Source organism: Protobothrops mucrosquamatus, unplaced genomic scaffold (genome assembly GCF_001527695.2).
Source record: "Protobothrops mucrosquamatus isolate PMUCROS unplaced genomic scaffold, P.Mucros_1.0 scaffold1954, whole genome shotgun sequence".
Classification (NCBI taxonomy): domain Eukaryota; kingdom Metazoa; phylum Chordata; class Lepidosauria; order Squamata; family Viperidae; genus Protobothrops; species Protobothrops mucrosquamatus.
Window position 1 is genome coordinate 68,354 of NW_015388073.1, and position 15,517 is coordinate 83,870.

The 15,517-nt window shown below is 39.3% G+C and overlaps 2 protein-coding genes across 2 annotated transcripts in view; one reads left to right on the forward strand and one right to left on the reverse strand.

Moving 5' to 3' along the window:
• The window catches only part of UBR1 (ubiquitin protein ligase E3 component n-recognin 1), a 71,118-nt gene extending 66,400 nt beyond the window's left edge, over positions 1–4,718 (forward strand). The window contains exons 44-47 of the mRNA XM_015823694.1: positions 255–332; positions 2,320–2,490; positions 3,341–3,442; positions 4,317–4,718. Of these exons, the coding sequence (XP_015679180.1) occupies positions 255–332; positions 2,320–2,490; positions 3,341–3,442; positions 4,317–4,458 (493 nt within the window). The 3' untranslated portion in view covers positions 4,459–4,718. The remainder of the gene's footprint in view (positions 1–254; positions 333–2,319; positions 2,491–3,340; positions 3,443–4,316) is intronic.
• Positions 4,719–5,625: 907 nt separating this feature from the next.
• Positions 5,626–11,999, reverse strand: LOC107294464 (photoreceptor outer segment membrane glycoprotein 2). The gene is made up of 3 exons (XM_015823695.1): positions 11,419–11,999; positions 9,279–9,525; positions 5,626–7,594 (listed from the first exon to the last, which is right to left on the reverse strand). Exons 1-3 carry the CDS (start codon positions 11,997–11,999, stop codon positions 7,337–7,339), a joined length of 1,086 nt encoding a protein of 361 aa, XP_015679181.1. The 3' UTR covers positions 5,626–7,336.
• Between the last annotated feature and the right edge of the window lie 3,518 nt (positions 12,000–15,517).

Below are 15,517 nucleotides of genomic sequence, written 5' to 3' on the forward strand. Positions count from 1 at the left end.
AATTACTTTGTCTTTCTGCCTTAAACCATTTTGTGTGCAAAGATTTCGAATTCCACTGAGGAACACTTTAACACAGTGTTTCTTAACCATGGCAATTTGAAGATCTATGGATTTTCATACTGGCTGATGAATTCTGGGAGTTGAAGTCCACACATCTTCAAGTTGTAAAGGTTGAAAAACACAACTCTAGCAGGTAATGCTTTGATATCTCTTTGAACCCTGGCACACGTAATTCTTTTTGTTTAAACAACTAGATATCCAAGGGAAAGAAATAAATTGATAGAGCTCCCAGAAGACTACAGCTACCTTTTGAACCAAGGATCGCAATTTAGGTGAGAACCAGAAGCTCTGCTCATTAGAAACACTTATTATTTCATTGAACTGAATTAAGGATAACTAAAGGATCAATATTTAAGTAGACAACTTCATCATTTTTCTCCTTGCTATTCATTTAAGGATAACGAGCTTCGTTTCATACTGGCAACTAACCCATACCCAAATTATCTTGGTGGAAAGCTCTCCAACAGGAAGAAGTGGTGATGGAATTATGCCTCCTCCTGTACTAAAAGTGGTGATGGAATTATGCCTCCTCCTGTAACTATTTTGCTAGACCTAAGCAGTGCCCTGGTGTCCTGTTCCAGGTTAACTGGAATGTTACATGGAAGCATTTTTATCAGTCTGGAGATGGATTTTCTTGTGTCTCTCAGTGTTGACAACTCTTCTTTTTACTTTTTCACATTTACTGAGTAAAGAGTAATGCCCATTGTAAACTTTTCTAAAAACTCTTCCAAGTATTTTGAAAGCATATTTAGGGGTGTAAATGTTGATTGGAAATCAACAAGTATCTAAAAAGATACTAAAAAGAAAATTTACTGTCTTTAAGTACAAAATGCATGGCAGTTATTGCTGAACAGGAAGTCTCACTTCTCTGTATGTCAAATGCCAATGATGAAATTATTATCCTCATAAGATAAGACAAGATAACCTTTATTGTCATTTTTTTTACTGTGGGTACAACGGCACACATCAGAAATGAAATTTAGTTGCCCGCTCTCAAAGTGAAACACATACATGACACACATCTAAACATACTATGTACAACATATGTATAGACCCACACCCTTACATATACATAAACAAATATTAAATACTGTCCATCTTGAATATATAACGGAAGGAGGAAGCTTGAGAGTTCACAAGGTTAATGCTTTCAAACTATGATCTTATACACACTTTTCTCATAGTAAAGTAGAACTTATTGTATTTATAGAACTGGCCACCCTATTTCGATGGTACCCTGAGTGTAATATTGCAAAAAATATATAAAGATACTTATGTGATATATTTTTTTAATTATATAAGATCCAGTATTTGGAAAATATTATTGCCCCTGAAGTTCAGTAAATAATATTGGTTAAGAAGATAATTCATAATATCAATGTTTTTTAATATTCAAAATGCATGAGCTGCTTTGCAAATTTAACTTCAGAAGTACTTAATTACTATATCTGTTATTTAGTTGTTATAACTGCTATCCAATTTAAATCACATTTTATAGACTGAAAAGGCCGTATTCAAGACCATTTTTAAAGGCTTCAACTGATTTTTAATTTGAAATTATGACTATGTTCAGTCATAATGTCAAATCATGGATTATGCTTTATATGAAAAAAATTTGTACCATAATTTGAGTGTAGAGTCAATGCACAGTTTATCCCAGACATTTTCTTCCCATTTTGACAAGTTTCAGCTTTATAAATGGGAGAAGCACATTTCTATCTTGGTCTTTTAGCAGAGATATCATTAGCTACATGTGCAAAAGTCTCTCTAAATCAAGGAGAGATCTTGGTTTTTTTTTTGTTTTTATTTTTCTGTGAATCCAGACATAATAAGAAAATAAATCAACATATTATATAGCTGAATTTTCAATCCAGTTTGAAATTGAACTTTCAGATTCTAATTTGCTAGTCCCAGATTTCTATGTGAATATTCTAACATTTGAATATTAAAGCAAACTTTAATACATCTATTCATACATCTAAAACTGTCCCATGTCTCTTAGGTATAAGTCTGTATTAACAGTACAAAACTGTTTGGAACTAGCTAGTTTCATTCTCCATTGTAGCTGATTTCTATTTGCACTGAAATATAACAATGCTGAAAAGTACTTTTTATTATCTACCTTCTAATTTCTGGTTGTACGAATATTAGCAACCAAATGGTGTTTGTTGATGATTTGGCACTATACTTACAAGAGCACTTTTCAAAATAGCCATCTTGGTTCCAAATCTCATTGTGTAATTAACTTTACCTGTCCAGGTGCCCTCGATCTTCTGATGATGAAACCAAACATCCTGTCCTATGTTTGTTTTGTGGGGCTATGTTGTGTTCTCAAAACACCTGCTGCCAAGTGCTAGTAAATGGAGAAGAGCTGGGGGCTTGCAATTCACATGCGGTTTCATGTGGTGCTGGAGTTTGCATTTTTCTCAAGTAAGTGACAGCTGGAAAATAAAACTAATCTAAACTAATTGGGGCATGGTGATGGATTCCCAATCTTGTGTGTGCCAGATATATTGGAGAATAGCACCCATAATTCAGCTCAAGGAAAGAAGTGGGTAAAAATAATTCTTCTGCTTTCTTTTATTTGTGGAGAGATAAGCGGTCAGATTAGATTAGTTAACAAAGACTGGAATGATCCCTGAAATTGGATTGTGTCCTCAGTAAGAAGGAACCTTAGAGCAGGAGTCCCCAATCCCCAGTCGTGGACCAGTACCGGGCCGCAGCATGCCAGCAACTGGTCCGCACAAACAAGAAAACCCCATCCACGGAATGCAGGCAGCACACAAAACCTCATCCCCTCTGATCCGCGGAAAAACCTCTCTCCTCAGAACCGGTCCCTGGTGCCCAAAAAGTTGGGGACCTCTGCCTTAGAGCAATGTTTCTCAACTTAGCAACTTTAAGATTTCTAGACTTCAAATCCCAGAATTCCCAGACAGCCTAGGTGACTGGAGAATTCTGGGAGTTGAAGTCCAGACATCTTAAAGTTGTCAAGGTTGAGAAACCTTGCCTTACACTATTTGGAGAAGAGATCAGTGCTTACTTTTTTTGGGGGGAAGTGATTTCTCATGTCATAACTCCCCCCACTTAACAAGACTATGATCCTTGGGAATAGTGAAACGGGTACATATGCTAGCAGAGAAGAATAAGTTGGAAACACTTTTTGCACAGACTTTCTCTAGATATGATCGACTTTGTTTGCACATTCTTAATATTTTGTACTAAGCCTGCCAGCAAATTTCTGTTGATTTTCAGGGTTTTTTTCCCCTATTTTCTCCTTAAGAATCAGAGACTGCAGGGTTCTGCTGATTGGTGGCAAAAATAGAGGTTCTTTCTATCCTGCGCCATATTTAGATGAATATGGAGAAACTGATCCAAATCTGATGTAAGTTTCTGTTTTGCTCTTTGTCTTGTAAGAAGCTCTATGTCAGCGGTTCTCAACCTATGGGTCGCGATCCCATTTGGGGTCGATCGACCATTTCACGGGGGTCGCCAAGCAAGGCTGTCCGCCATTTTTTTCCCCTTTTTCGGCGGGTGCCTTACCTCCCTTGAGCTGGGCCAGCTGGTGGTCGGCCTGCTCCGTCTCTGCCGCTTGCCAGCTACGCCTCGGCCAGCGCAGGGGGCAGAACCACGCATGCGCGGCGCTCCCGGGCAGGGAAAGTCCTCGACTTACGACCGGTTGGGTAGTCCTCGACTTATGACCGGTTTAGTCCTCGACTTACGACCAGTTTAGTCCTCGACTTATGACCGGTTGGGGGTCGCGGCATTAAAAAGGTTGAGAACCACTGCTCTATCTTCATTGAATGAATTTTTACCGTCCTTCATATTCAAATTATTAGATGCTAGTTTTCCCCTCATATTTTTATTTAAATTACTGCCTACTGTGCCATAACAGTGTCAGTAACATGTCACTTGATTTTCTGAACAATAGAGACTTCTTTGCTGGTGAAAATGTGATTTGTGCCTGATGTTGCTGCTCCCAAATATTTATCTGTGAATTAATTAAAACTACCCAATAGCAAGAACCCTTCAGCAGTGGAACCAACTACTCAGCAAGTTGGTGGGTTCCCCTGGGCCAAATGGGACTGATAAATAGCCACCTGTGAGATTTTTAACTGGTTGAATTAATTGGCCTGAATGACCACTTCCAACTCTATAATCCTTTCATGCTGGGGTATGTATCTGAGCAGGTCAAATAAAATGCTGCTAAATATTATTTTTTTAAACCCCAATAATTGTATTTTTATTTCTCTTTGAAGAAGAGGCAATCCTCTGCACCTGTCTCATGAACGATACCGGAAGCTCCACTTGTTATGGCGACAACACTGCATCATAGAAGAAATTGCTCGAAGCCAAGAAACTAATCATGTGTTTTTGGGATTTAATTGGCACCTGCTCTGAGTTTCAAGCTCATTGAGACTAAATTGCCAACACCTCACTTGTAAAACATCACACAAAGAATATGAAGAATCTTAGTTTAAGGGAAAATGACTAACCCACATCTGCGTACTGAAACTTGTGGGCTTGAATTTGGTTAGGGAAAACAAAATGCATGCATACAGCTTCCCAGATATAAATGCTAAATGATCAAAAGCAGAACTGTCTGGATCATCAGTAAGCTGACTTTTTCCACTTATCCAAATTAAAAACAGTCAACAGTATTTTCATTCTTTTGCAGCAGCGGTTCTAAATATATACATAGTTTTCAATGCATCTGGATATAAGAACAAAGTGGTTTAATCTCCTCTTACCACGTTAGTTCCTTCTGTTTCCTTTTTTAGTATAGCAGGTCTCAAAATAAGTGTAATCTGTAAACGGCTTTGTCCATGATTTATCTTTGGGTGCAGCATTATAACAACCTGAGGGTGAAGCACTACACAAAGCATAAGAGCAAGGTATGCTGGAAAGGAAGTTAATATTTATTGTGAATCCTTTCAGAATGAGAATGTGATAGTGCAGGTTAATTTTGTTAATTCTGAGAGCTTCCAGTTAGCTTTAACGTCTATCAAAAATTAAATGCTTTGCTCTTGGCGTATCCCAAAATGGGAAGGAACTGTACTGCAGGAAAACAGGAATGGGGGAAAAAAAATCATTTGTTATTGCAAGTAATCTTTACGTATTGCCCAACAAATTTCAGACTAAATTAGTTCTTAAGGGGGATTAAAAATCTTATACATTATTATTGTACAAAAATAATGAATACATTATTCAAAAGGTACTGTCATAACCTCATATCTACCACACATAGTCTAATAACATTTTATACTGTATGCAGCAAACATAACAATACTTCAAATAATATTTGTAAAATAGTAAGGTTATTCATAAAATAATTCATAAAACAAAATCCATGCTAAAAGGAGTCCTTAATATATGTACCAAATGTTATATTGTAACGTAAATTTAAACATTACCTACTTTTTTCTTTTAAAAATACAATAAAAAAAATAAAAGGAGATTTTTTTTTCTGTTTGTGCCTGTAATACAAACTTAATTTTTTTCTCGTTCCCAGATAAAAAGATGCCTACTGTTGATTTTCTGGCCAATGCTAATCTAAGTAATAAAAACATTAAATTAGTTCATAAGAACTTAAGGAAAGTAAGAGAGAAAGGAACATCTATAAGGCCACCTAACTCAATATGGACTCTGACTGGCTTACAAATTTTGAATGGGACATGAAGTATACCTGCTCTGTAGGATCTTGCAGGATGGAAGAGAAACTGCTCCTTAAAGAAAAAAGAACAAAGAAAAGGCAGAGAACATATCAAGGCCTCAGTTTTGACATATCTTCTCTGCCTCAGAGCTTGCCATGGCCCATTAACTATGACTATAAGAATCTTGTGTTAAAAAAAAGCAGCACAGATTTTAGAAATTTCTCCAGTAAATTCATGCTCATTTCTCATGCTCATTCAGGCTTATTTCCCAAGCGCCTGACAGAACATACACAGCAGAGATGTAGTTCAAACGATAGTATCTTCAGTGCAGCTCACACATGAGGCTGTGAAATATTGGAAAAAAGCATTAAGTGAGGCAAATCAACACATGTAAATCAGATGCTGGATTTTGTACGTGCTGAAAGCTAGGTTTTCAATGGCTGAGTGATCCTCTTGGTTCAGGGATTTTTTACTCAACAATTGCTTTTTTTTTTTTTTCTTTCTCGTTTTTCAGTAATATGTTAAATAATATGGCCCTTGAATGTAATGGGTAATTTCCATGCATAGCAAGATTGAAAAGTAGTATTCTTATAATTGCATTCCATATATAGAAAAAATAATACTAGAAATCTTCATTAAATTATTTCTGTATCAAAGCAGATGCTATTGCATCTTTCGTATTTGTCTTGCTAATGTCATCGCTGACTTTTGATTAATAATTTGAACAAGAACTGCAACTTCTTGAATCTGTTTTTGTTGAAAAAGATTTCTCTTATCTCTAAAAAACAAAATCTCTTGGCCTGATGACCCCTTTAGTGGAAAGCTAGGACTAGGGCTGTACTACATGCCTTTTTAATTACCACCAGGGTTGGTTTGTTTGTTTGTTTTAATATTTTTATCCCAACTTTTATCCCATATATAATTCAAGGCAGTGAACACAATGTTCTACGGATAAATACTTTAATTTTACAAAGTATATTTAGGTCGATTTCTTACTAAGTATAGTTATTTGATTCTGAATATATTCTGCTTAAACAAAATGCTCAAATGAATCAGTCATATTTACAAATTTCCCACAACTTGTAGGCAACAGATGGCCAAGGAGAAATTGGCAATGAATTATAGATTTCCTTCTTCCCAACCCTGGATTAGATGCTCATAGTAGTGCAAGTGATATAAGTCAATAGTAGTTCCTCTGAAATGTTATTCTTTATACTTGATATCCCAGATATTCACCGATACTCAAAATTTACATAAGAAGAGTTACCATGTTTATAAATACTATTTCGAACACTGTGCTCAAAACTGTTTTTGTTTAGACCTGTCTGATGATGATGGCCTTTCAAGAGTTGCAACCACCTTAACAGTTACCAGTCCCCTCACTGTTAGGATTATTCCCAGAGTACCAAATGCTGCTTTGGACTCCTCTTATTCTGTTATTGGTCCAACACCATCTCTTTAAGGATTGAGAGTCAAAATGGGTTGCTAAGGTGGGGAGGAACCAAAGCAAGCAAGCAAACTCATATATTGTATGGCACAGCCATGGCATAGCACATCGCACAAACCGATTGCCATGTTACTTATACATTATGATGCAGTTGTCAAGTCTTTAGTATTACATTCAATTAAGCTGCAGGGATATATTTGGGAGGAGTATTTTCTGAATTATGGTTTGCAGTGTGAACATCCATATTAGAATTATCCAAACCACTGGATACTTTGTTCCCTTTGCCAAGATGTTTAATTTTGTTGATGTTCCATACGGCAGTTTCCACAAAACTGTTTTCAAATAACCAGCCATCGGAATCACAGAATGGATCCGCCTGTAGAAGAAGGTTCCTCATTGATGTTTGAAGATAACGAACCCCAATGAGGACCAGTAGCTGAAAAAAAGTAATCCAAAGGAACAGAACATTAGAGAGTTGCGATTCCACTAATTATATATAGTACACCACAACACAGAATTTAAGAGTTTGGTGGTGATGACCACCATGTGCCTGAATTTTTAAATATTTGGACCAGTTAGTTTATTTGGTGTGAAAAACTTTAGCTCACAGTTAAATTGGGGCACTTTTGAAAATATGAAGAGTCCTGTTTTCTAACCAGAAGGATTTGGGCTAATCCTTCTGAATTCATTTTTCATCAAGCTGAATAGTACTGAAACATGTAACATATCATTCTTTCCTCCTGATTCATTCTGCTTGGCACTCTCTTGCTCTTCCTTTACACAAAACTATTTCACTGTTGAATTGTTGCTGTTTGTCTTTGAGAAATATGTAATTCTTAACACTTTTGGCTACAGTTTCCCAGTGTTGCTAAAGAATATTTACTGAATATATGCACTAGAGACCATTTAGGACATTCATGGTGCACCCTTTAAATCTCACTAGCAGTGGCACTGCCAAGACTGAGCTTGTAGATTGTATGAACATAACTTTGAAGAAGAAAGTCATTATATAAACATTAGCCTTGGAAGGGGGGAGCAAGTGAGAAAAAAACTCAAGATTACCTCACCTTAATTCTCTGCTGTGAGAAGTGGGTGAAAAGGGATGGAATCTATGTCAAGCTTTTAAGAGAACCAAGGCTTCACAGTTTAACCCTGGGCTACATATATTCTCTTCTATTGGCACCACTTACTTTTGGTAGTATCAGGCCTAAAAAGCTATAGTAATCACAGCCTTCCATTAAGGAAGATAATGGACTATAGTTGCTCTTGCTATTAAAATGCTGTGAGAAGTGGGTGAAAAGGGAAGGAATCTATGTCAAGCTTTTAAGAGAACCAATGCTTCACAGTTTAACCCTGGGCTACATATATTCTCTTCTATTGGAATCACTTATTTTTGGTAGTATCAGGCCTAAAAAGCTATAGTAATCACAGCCTTCCATTAAGGAAGATAATGGACTATAGTTGCTCTTGCTATTAAAATGTAATTTCTTAAAATGCCCATTAATCTGTTTAATTTTCCCTCTAAACAATCTGGAATAATTGATGATGGAAACTATAAAAAAGCAGAAAGGTAACATTCTATTCTATTTTATTCTGTTTTCTAATTTTTTCCAGATTAGTAGTTCAGAAAATAGTTTCAAACATCCTTGAAATGCTACTATAGATAAAATATTTTCATTCAAACTATCTTTTTTTTTCACTTGCTTAGATCAGTAGGTTTCAATGAATAAGAACTTTGCTTAGCACACAATCAAAAACTGTTCCATACCATTTCTGATGCCTGGAAGAGACCTGATGTGTAAGCTTTCTTCCCAGATGCCCATTTGCTTTTCAGAGAATTTAATTTAAGAGTTTGACCCCAGTCTCTTATCATAAACATACATACTTGTATGGAAAATTGGATTCAAACAATATATTTAGTAGGATGGAGGAGGGGAGAAGAATTCCTGTTTTAATTTTCTTTTAATTGCAATTGCAAATTGCTCTTGAAAAGATTACATGCATTCAGCAATATTTTTAGTGGTATGTCTCTTCCTCACCAATCATTCCATAGTAAGTTGTTCCTTCTTTTGACAAATTGTACATTTACGAAAGGAACACTTCAGTAAATGTGGTTTTACCTCAAATACCCAAACGATGAACATGATGATGCCAATGGAACTCATGATGTCAGTGTAATAATCCAGAAGGGCTTCCCTGCATCCTTTCATCCAGATATTAAGTTCTTCTGTCATAACATCATAACGGTAGTGAGCAGTGTTGTTTGTGAGCTGGTACTGGATACATGGTCGGGGTGAGTTTGGATTGCAACAACTGAAGGGGACTCCATCCACCAAGAATTTCCCATCAATATTACTTTTTAGACGACTGCAATAAGATGCAGGGTGTGAGGAAGAGAGTTGTGTAAAAATGGCTAATAATTCAGACAAAGAGGATTAAAATTTACTGATTCACTGCATTTTGTTGGAAGGAAAAGTTTGGTTGCTTTCTAGAGGTCTCTAAATTAACCACTTAGATTTTGTATGAGTTCAGATCGACCTTCCCTGCAGAAATGCATAAGAGGCATGTTCTATTTTGTAGAGATGTCATCTTTTGATGGTAGATTTGAACTCAAATACTGTATATACCAGATGGTTATAATTTTGCCTAAAGTGGTGGTTAGCAAAGGAGGAAATGATTTTCTCCTGATGTTGCAGAGGAACCCAAATACAAGCAACATTGAGGGAGAAAGAAGAGATTGATAAGAGAAATAGTTCTGAAATCAGGTGGATTGCCCACAGATCTAACTCCTAGCAGATCATAAGGGACTGCTGTCACGTGATACTCGTGTTCTGTTTAGGACAAAGGCTTACTCTTCCCCTTAGGAATATGTTTCTAATTAGAATCTTAGTATCACAAAATTGCATGTATAGAGAAGTACAATTGCTGAAAACCGGCAGCACACTTTCCTGCCATTTTCAATCAGGAAGCATTCAAAAACCATAGTAGATTACAACTACAGTGTAATTCCTAAACTAGTTTGAATGTACTTAAAAAAAAAGTCTTTAAAAAATCCCAAAAACTTGACCTCTCCCTTGGAACCCCATCCCCCAAAACAGCTAATGGTCAAAATAGGCTGCTTAAAATTATAGGTTTTACTTTATGTTATAGAACTTTGAAGGAAAAAAATACTTTCATGCTAAAATTAATTGCTAAATTATTAAACATAGTGGTTTAGAAAAGACAGCTTTCATCATTCCATTTTTACTCTGATTTGGAAGACATTCTAGAGATCACGTACTGTAATTTAGTGAAGAGAATTCTGTGCCTAAATTAGGCTACCAAAAAGAGGTGAAGGTAATCCGCAGGGCCCTTTCTAGGTTACTACTGAACTGTTATTCTTAATATGATGGAAAGGGTAAACTATTAAATACATGGTAAGGTAATCATACAAAATATATTTATTTACTTTAAATTAAATTTAGTATTGTCCTGCCCCTGCCCTATACATCCTGGTTCTATCTATTTTTGGAGTACTTCTCTCTAGCTTACTGTACAAAAATAAGAGCGGCCCTTGACGTGAGAATGTTCCGCATCCATAATGCAATCCAATATTTTGCTCAATTTTGAATTTTCAATGCTGGATATATCTACAGATAACTCAATACTTCAGGTAAGGTAGAGATACTACTATGGAAAGGACTGAGGTTTATTATTGAACAGTTTGCCATGTTTCAGAAACCTTGCCTCTCAGATGATTCTTCTAATGTTAAAGCCAAGTTGGTTTCTTACCATTTCCACCCACTGGCCTAGTCTTGCGCTCTTGAACAAATGAGAAATCTGCTCCATATTTGAGATGACATCCCTTAGTTATTTGACAGTACTGTACTGTATTTTCTCTCCATAACTTTCCTCAAGCAAAACACATACCTTTCAGGCTCCTCATCATCTAGTTCAGGGGTCCCCAAACCCCGGACTACAGCCCACTACCAGGCTGTGGCCGATTTGGAACTGGGCCACGCAAGTTGCAGACTAGCGCACATGCATGCAATTCCACTCGTACAAGTGGTGGGCTGATGTACATGTGCATGCATGCTGGCCTACCACTTATACAAGTGGAGCTCCATGTGTGCCAGCCCGCCACTCATGCAGCCAGGTTCCCCTCCATCCCAGCCAGACCACCAAGCCGCAAATATTGGGGACCGCTGATCTAGTTGGGTCTCCTTGATCCTGTTGAAGCCTAGGTTCAAGCTCATTTTATCAGAGGACATTAATACTTACTCTAGAACATTCTCTGAAGTCATATCCAGATAACGAGGTGATACCCACTGAATTTCAAACCAATCCCTAAAACCATTGTTTCCACAGCACTGGAATCTGATCTGCAAAGTGTCTATAGTTCTCTTCAAAAAGCATCTTCCAGGAATGTCTGTATCTTTGTAGAATTTAATAGCATTTCCCAATCCCAGATATAGAGATTCTTCCAATTCATTTCTCATAGTATAGCACATAATAGCACCCACAAAGATGTAGAAGGTAAAACAGAGAGTGCATACAATATAAGGGAGCATGATCAGCTTCCAGCGGTTAAATTTATTGGCATCCGTGCAGTCATAACATATTTTACCTCCAAAAAAGTTGATCATGCAAACTATGGCTCCAATAGAAATTAAAGTATTTGGAACAGAGTTAATATCCCATTTCGCTATCACCTCCTTGCGTTTTCTTATTTCGATCTTTAGGAAGAGTCCAAGGCTGAACACAACTGCGCCAGATATCACAGAAAACCAGTTGAGAATCCATAGGATTTGAGCCAGTTTGTCTCGCTTGGTTTTGGTGAATTTTACTTTAAGAATGGCCATGGTCACTACAGCATTAGGAGAAGAAGCTTTGTTCAGGAAAATCTTCTAATCAGATTATCAAAGTGTGTTCAGAGTTATCAAAGTCATATAACAGAAGCCTATGAGACAGAAAAAAGGACAGATTATTGCCTCTTCATGTGCATTTATGTAAAACATATGAATCTGTTTATTATTTGGAGGTAACCCTCACTCAATTTAATGAAAGCATACTCCCACATTAGTATTTAGTTGCTTAATCTGTTCCATTGATTCCAAATAGATTGACCAATGACTAACTTTCAAAGACTTGGAACCCTGATGTACAATGATAGCGTACATTATATTTAAAGGGTAATTTAGTGATGTAACTAAATTGAAATTTCCATCTGGTGTTCATACCAGGTCAGGTTAGCCCAACCTAACCTAATCTTTTCCACATTTAAGAGGCAATTTAATTAGAACAAAATACATATTGCATAAAATCATGCTTAAAAGCGCAATCCAACTTTACAGCTGTTGTTGATGCCTGGGGAGGTAGAGTTGGAATTGCATAACTTCTGACTTTCTGTTAGTTGCTATGTTGAGAGATTTGCTGGGAGATGGGAGAGGAATGAAGAAAAAACTCAGGACAGCAACCACTACTACTCCTAGACAGATAGAAAGTGATCGCTTTAAAAAAATATACAGATATACATTAAATCAAAGACAAAGCATTGTACGTGATCTATTTCCTTTCCAGGGACTGAAAAAATTAAGATCTCACTCGTGTCAAACATTCTTCAGACTTTGTACAGGGATCCACACAATCACCCAAATAAATGAACCAAATTCTGGATTTAAAAAATCAGTATACTTTGCATTTTCAGATATTCCTGTCATCTCATTGTCTTTCCATACAACTACTTTGATCACCACGATATAAAAAAGATGTTGAGACTCTAGAAAGAGTGCAGAGAAGAGCAACAAAGATGATCAGGTGACTGGAGGCTAAAACATAAAAGGAACGGTTGCTGGAATTGGGTATATCTAGTTTAATGAAGAGAAGGACGAGGGGTGACGTGATAGCAGTGTTCCAATATCTAAGGGGTTGCCACAAAGAAGAGGGAGTCAAGCTATTCTCTAAAGCACCTGAAGGCAGGACGAGAAGCAACAGATGGAAACTAACCAAAGAGAGAAGCAACCTAGAACTAAGGAGGAATTTCCTGGCAGTTAGAACAGTTAATCAGTGGAACAACTTGCCTCCAGAAGCGGTGAATGCTCAAACACTGGAACTTTTTAAGAAAAGACTGAACAGCCTTTTGCCTGAAATGGTATAGGGTTTCCTGCCTGAGCAAGGGGTTGGACTAGATGACCTCCAAGTCCCTTCCAACTTTATTATTATTATGATTATTATTGCTGTTGTTGTTCTTNTGGGCGTGTCCATGTAGCTATTAGATTAGCTCAACTTGAGGTAGTGTTTATATCGTACATATATACATGCATTCGTACATATATACATACATATTCACGCACTCACACAGAAATGCACATAGAGATATGCTGATTATTTCTAGGGCAACATAACAGGAGGACGGGTATGGGTGGACTACCTAGTAGTAAGTGGTCCTGTGTGTAATATGATCATAAGCTCTTTCTTAATACCTAGAAGTGAGGAGTGTATTATACACAGTGCTTCCATGCAAAAAGGTCGTGAGCTGATGAGTGAGCCAATGAAATATGAATAATAGTATTCAAAAAATAAGTATACAGGTTGGAACTGCATTTTGCAAAAAAATATTGCAAAGCTAGCCAATAGTTTTGTTCTGTCAGTGACAGCAAGGAGAGGGCAGAGCTTTCCCAGAATTCCCATTAGAAAATCTCCAACAGGATGGTTGACTGAGGCCATCTGACCAAACATGCAATGTTGTGTCTTGGAGTTCAGCGGTTGGAAATAAAGACGCTCTGCCTATTGAATAATGTCAAAGAGTCATGCTAGTGAAAAGCCTGAACAGCGACGATAGAGGAACAATGGAGAATAAAAAATGAGTGATAACATTCTTGACCGTTACAACTGTAGGTAAGTACATGAACACCCATAAAATGCCTCTGGCATAAAATTTCTTGCAGCCTTTAGGCCAGCAGTTTGGTCTGAAAATGGGCAGCCTGGGCTTTCATGAAAAAATGTGAATTTCTCCAAATGGTCCGACTTCAGCCAATAAGGAGTAGACTTCTCTGATGATAACATGATTGCGCATGATGATAACATGATTGCGCATGCGTGAGAGATGGCGGTCTTCGGTGAATAGCTCCGAAAAACGCGGAGCCCGAAATGGCTAAAGGGGCTAAAGGGGGAGCTTGGAAAGCTTGGAAAGCTCCCTGAAAGGTCCGGAGACTCCCCCCCCTCCCGGTAAGCCCCCCTGGACTGGATACGGGACGCATGGGGGCGCGGGGGACGTGGAGCCGACTGGTTACCGTTTTTTTCGGCCTCTTCGGCTTCCCCGGCCTTCCGTCCTCGGCGGTCCCGTTGGTGGTTTGTGGGTGGCTTTTCCGGTGGCCCTTGGGGCGGACAGCTCGGCCCGAATCGCTCGGCCCGGACCATCTGGCTGCGGAGACGCTCGTGGGGGAGGCAGCGGCCTGGGCGGCTCGTATGGCTTCTCCTCATGGGAGATGGCACGGATGGCTCCTGGGCGGCCCGGATGACTTTTCCTCGTGGCGGCCTGGGTGGCTTCCTCTGGGACGGCGGCCTGGGCGGCCCGGACGACTTCCCCTGGGCGCCCGCTTTGACCGTGGGGGCTTTTTTGGCTGCCCCCCTCGGCCCCTTCCGGACTCAGAGATGTCCTGGACGACCTGGAGGGCCTCCCTGACGATCTCTGGAGGCCCGCGTGGACTCGGTGGCCTCCTCGGTGGCTGCGGCGGCCTGGCCAAGAACTCTGTGGGTGGCTTCGACGGCCCCCACAGGCGCCCCCCCCGACGATGGTTTTTAGCCTCCCCGGCGGCCTGGGGCCTTCGGAGGGTTCTTCGGGCAGCCTCGACGGCCCCCCGGTGGTGGCAGCCCTGGTGGTCGCGATGGCTGAGCGGCTTGTTTGGACTATCCGAGGGCCTTTTTGGCCGTTTTGATTTCAACTGGAGGCCTTTCAGAGCCTCCCCAGCAGCCTTGACGATCTCTATGGCCTTTCCAGCGGCCTTTCCAGCGGCCTTGGCCGGGCAAGGGCAAGGGCCTGGGTTTGGGCCTGGACTTGGACTTGGCCCGCCCCGGCCTAGAGGATATCTCGCGGCCTGTTTGTGTCTCCGTTTGGCCTGGTTCTGAAAGACCTAAGGGGACTGAACATCACCCCTCCCTCTATGCCACGGACTCCCTTGCTCGGACTATGTACACGAAGACGGCCCTGTTGGCCCTGCGCGATTCACCCCTCGCGCAGGCCTGGCCCAGGAACATCTCGGGGGCCTACCTCGAGGATGGGGTGTGGAACCCCGAGAGGTGGCATGCAGCGGTCACGGACAAAAAATTATCCAAATTATTTAAGTTAAGAATGTTTTTACAGGGGTGTTTTAATAAATTT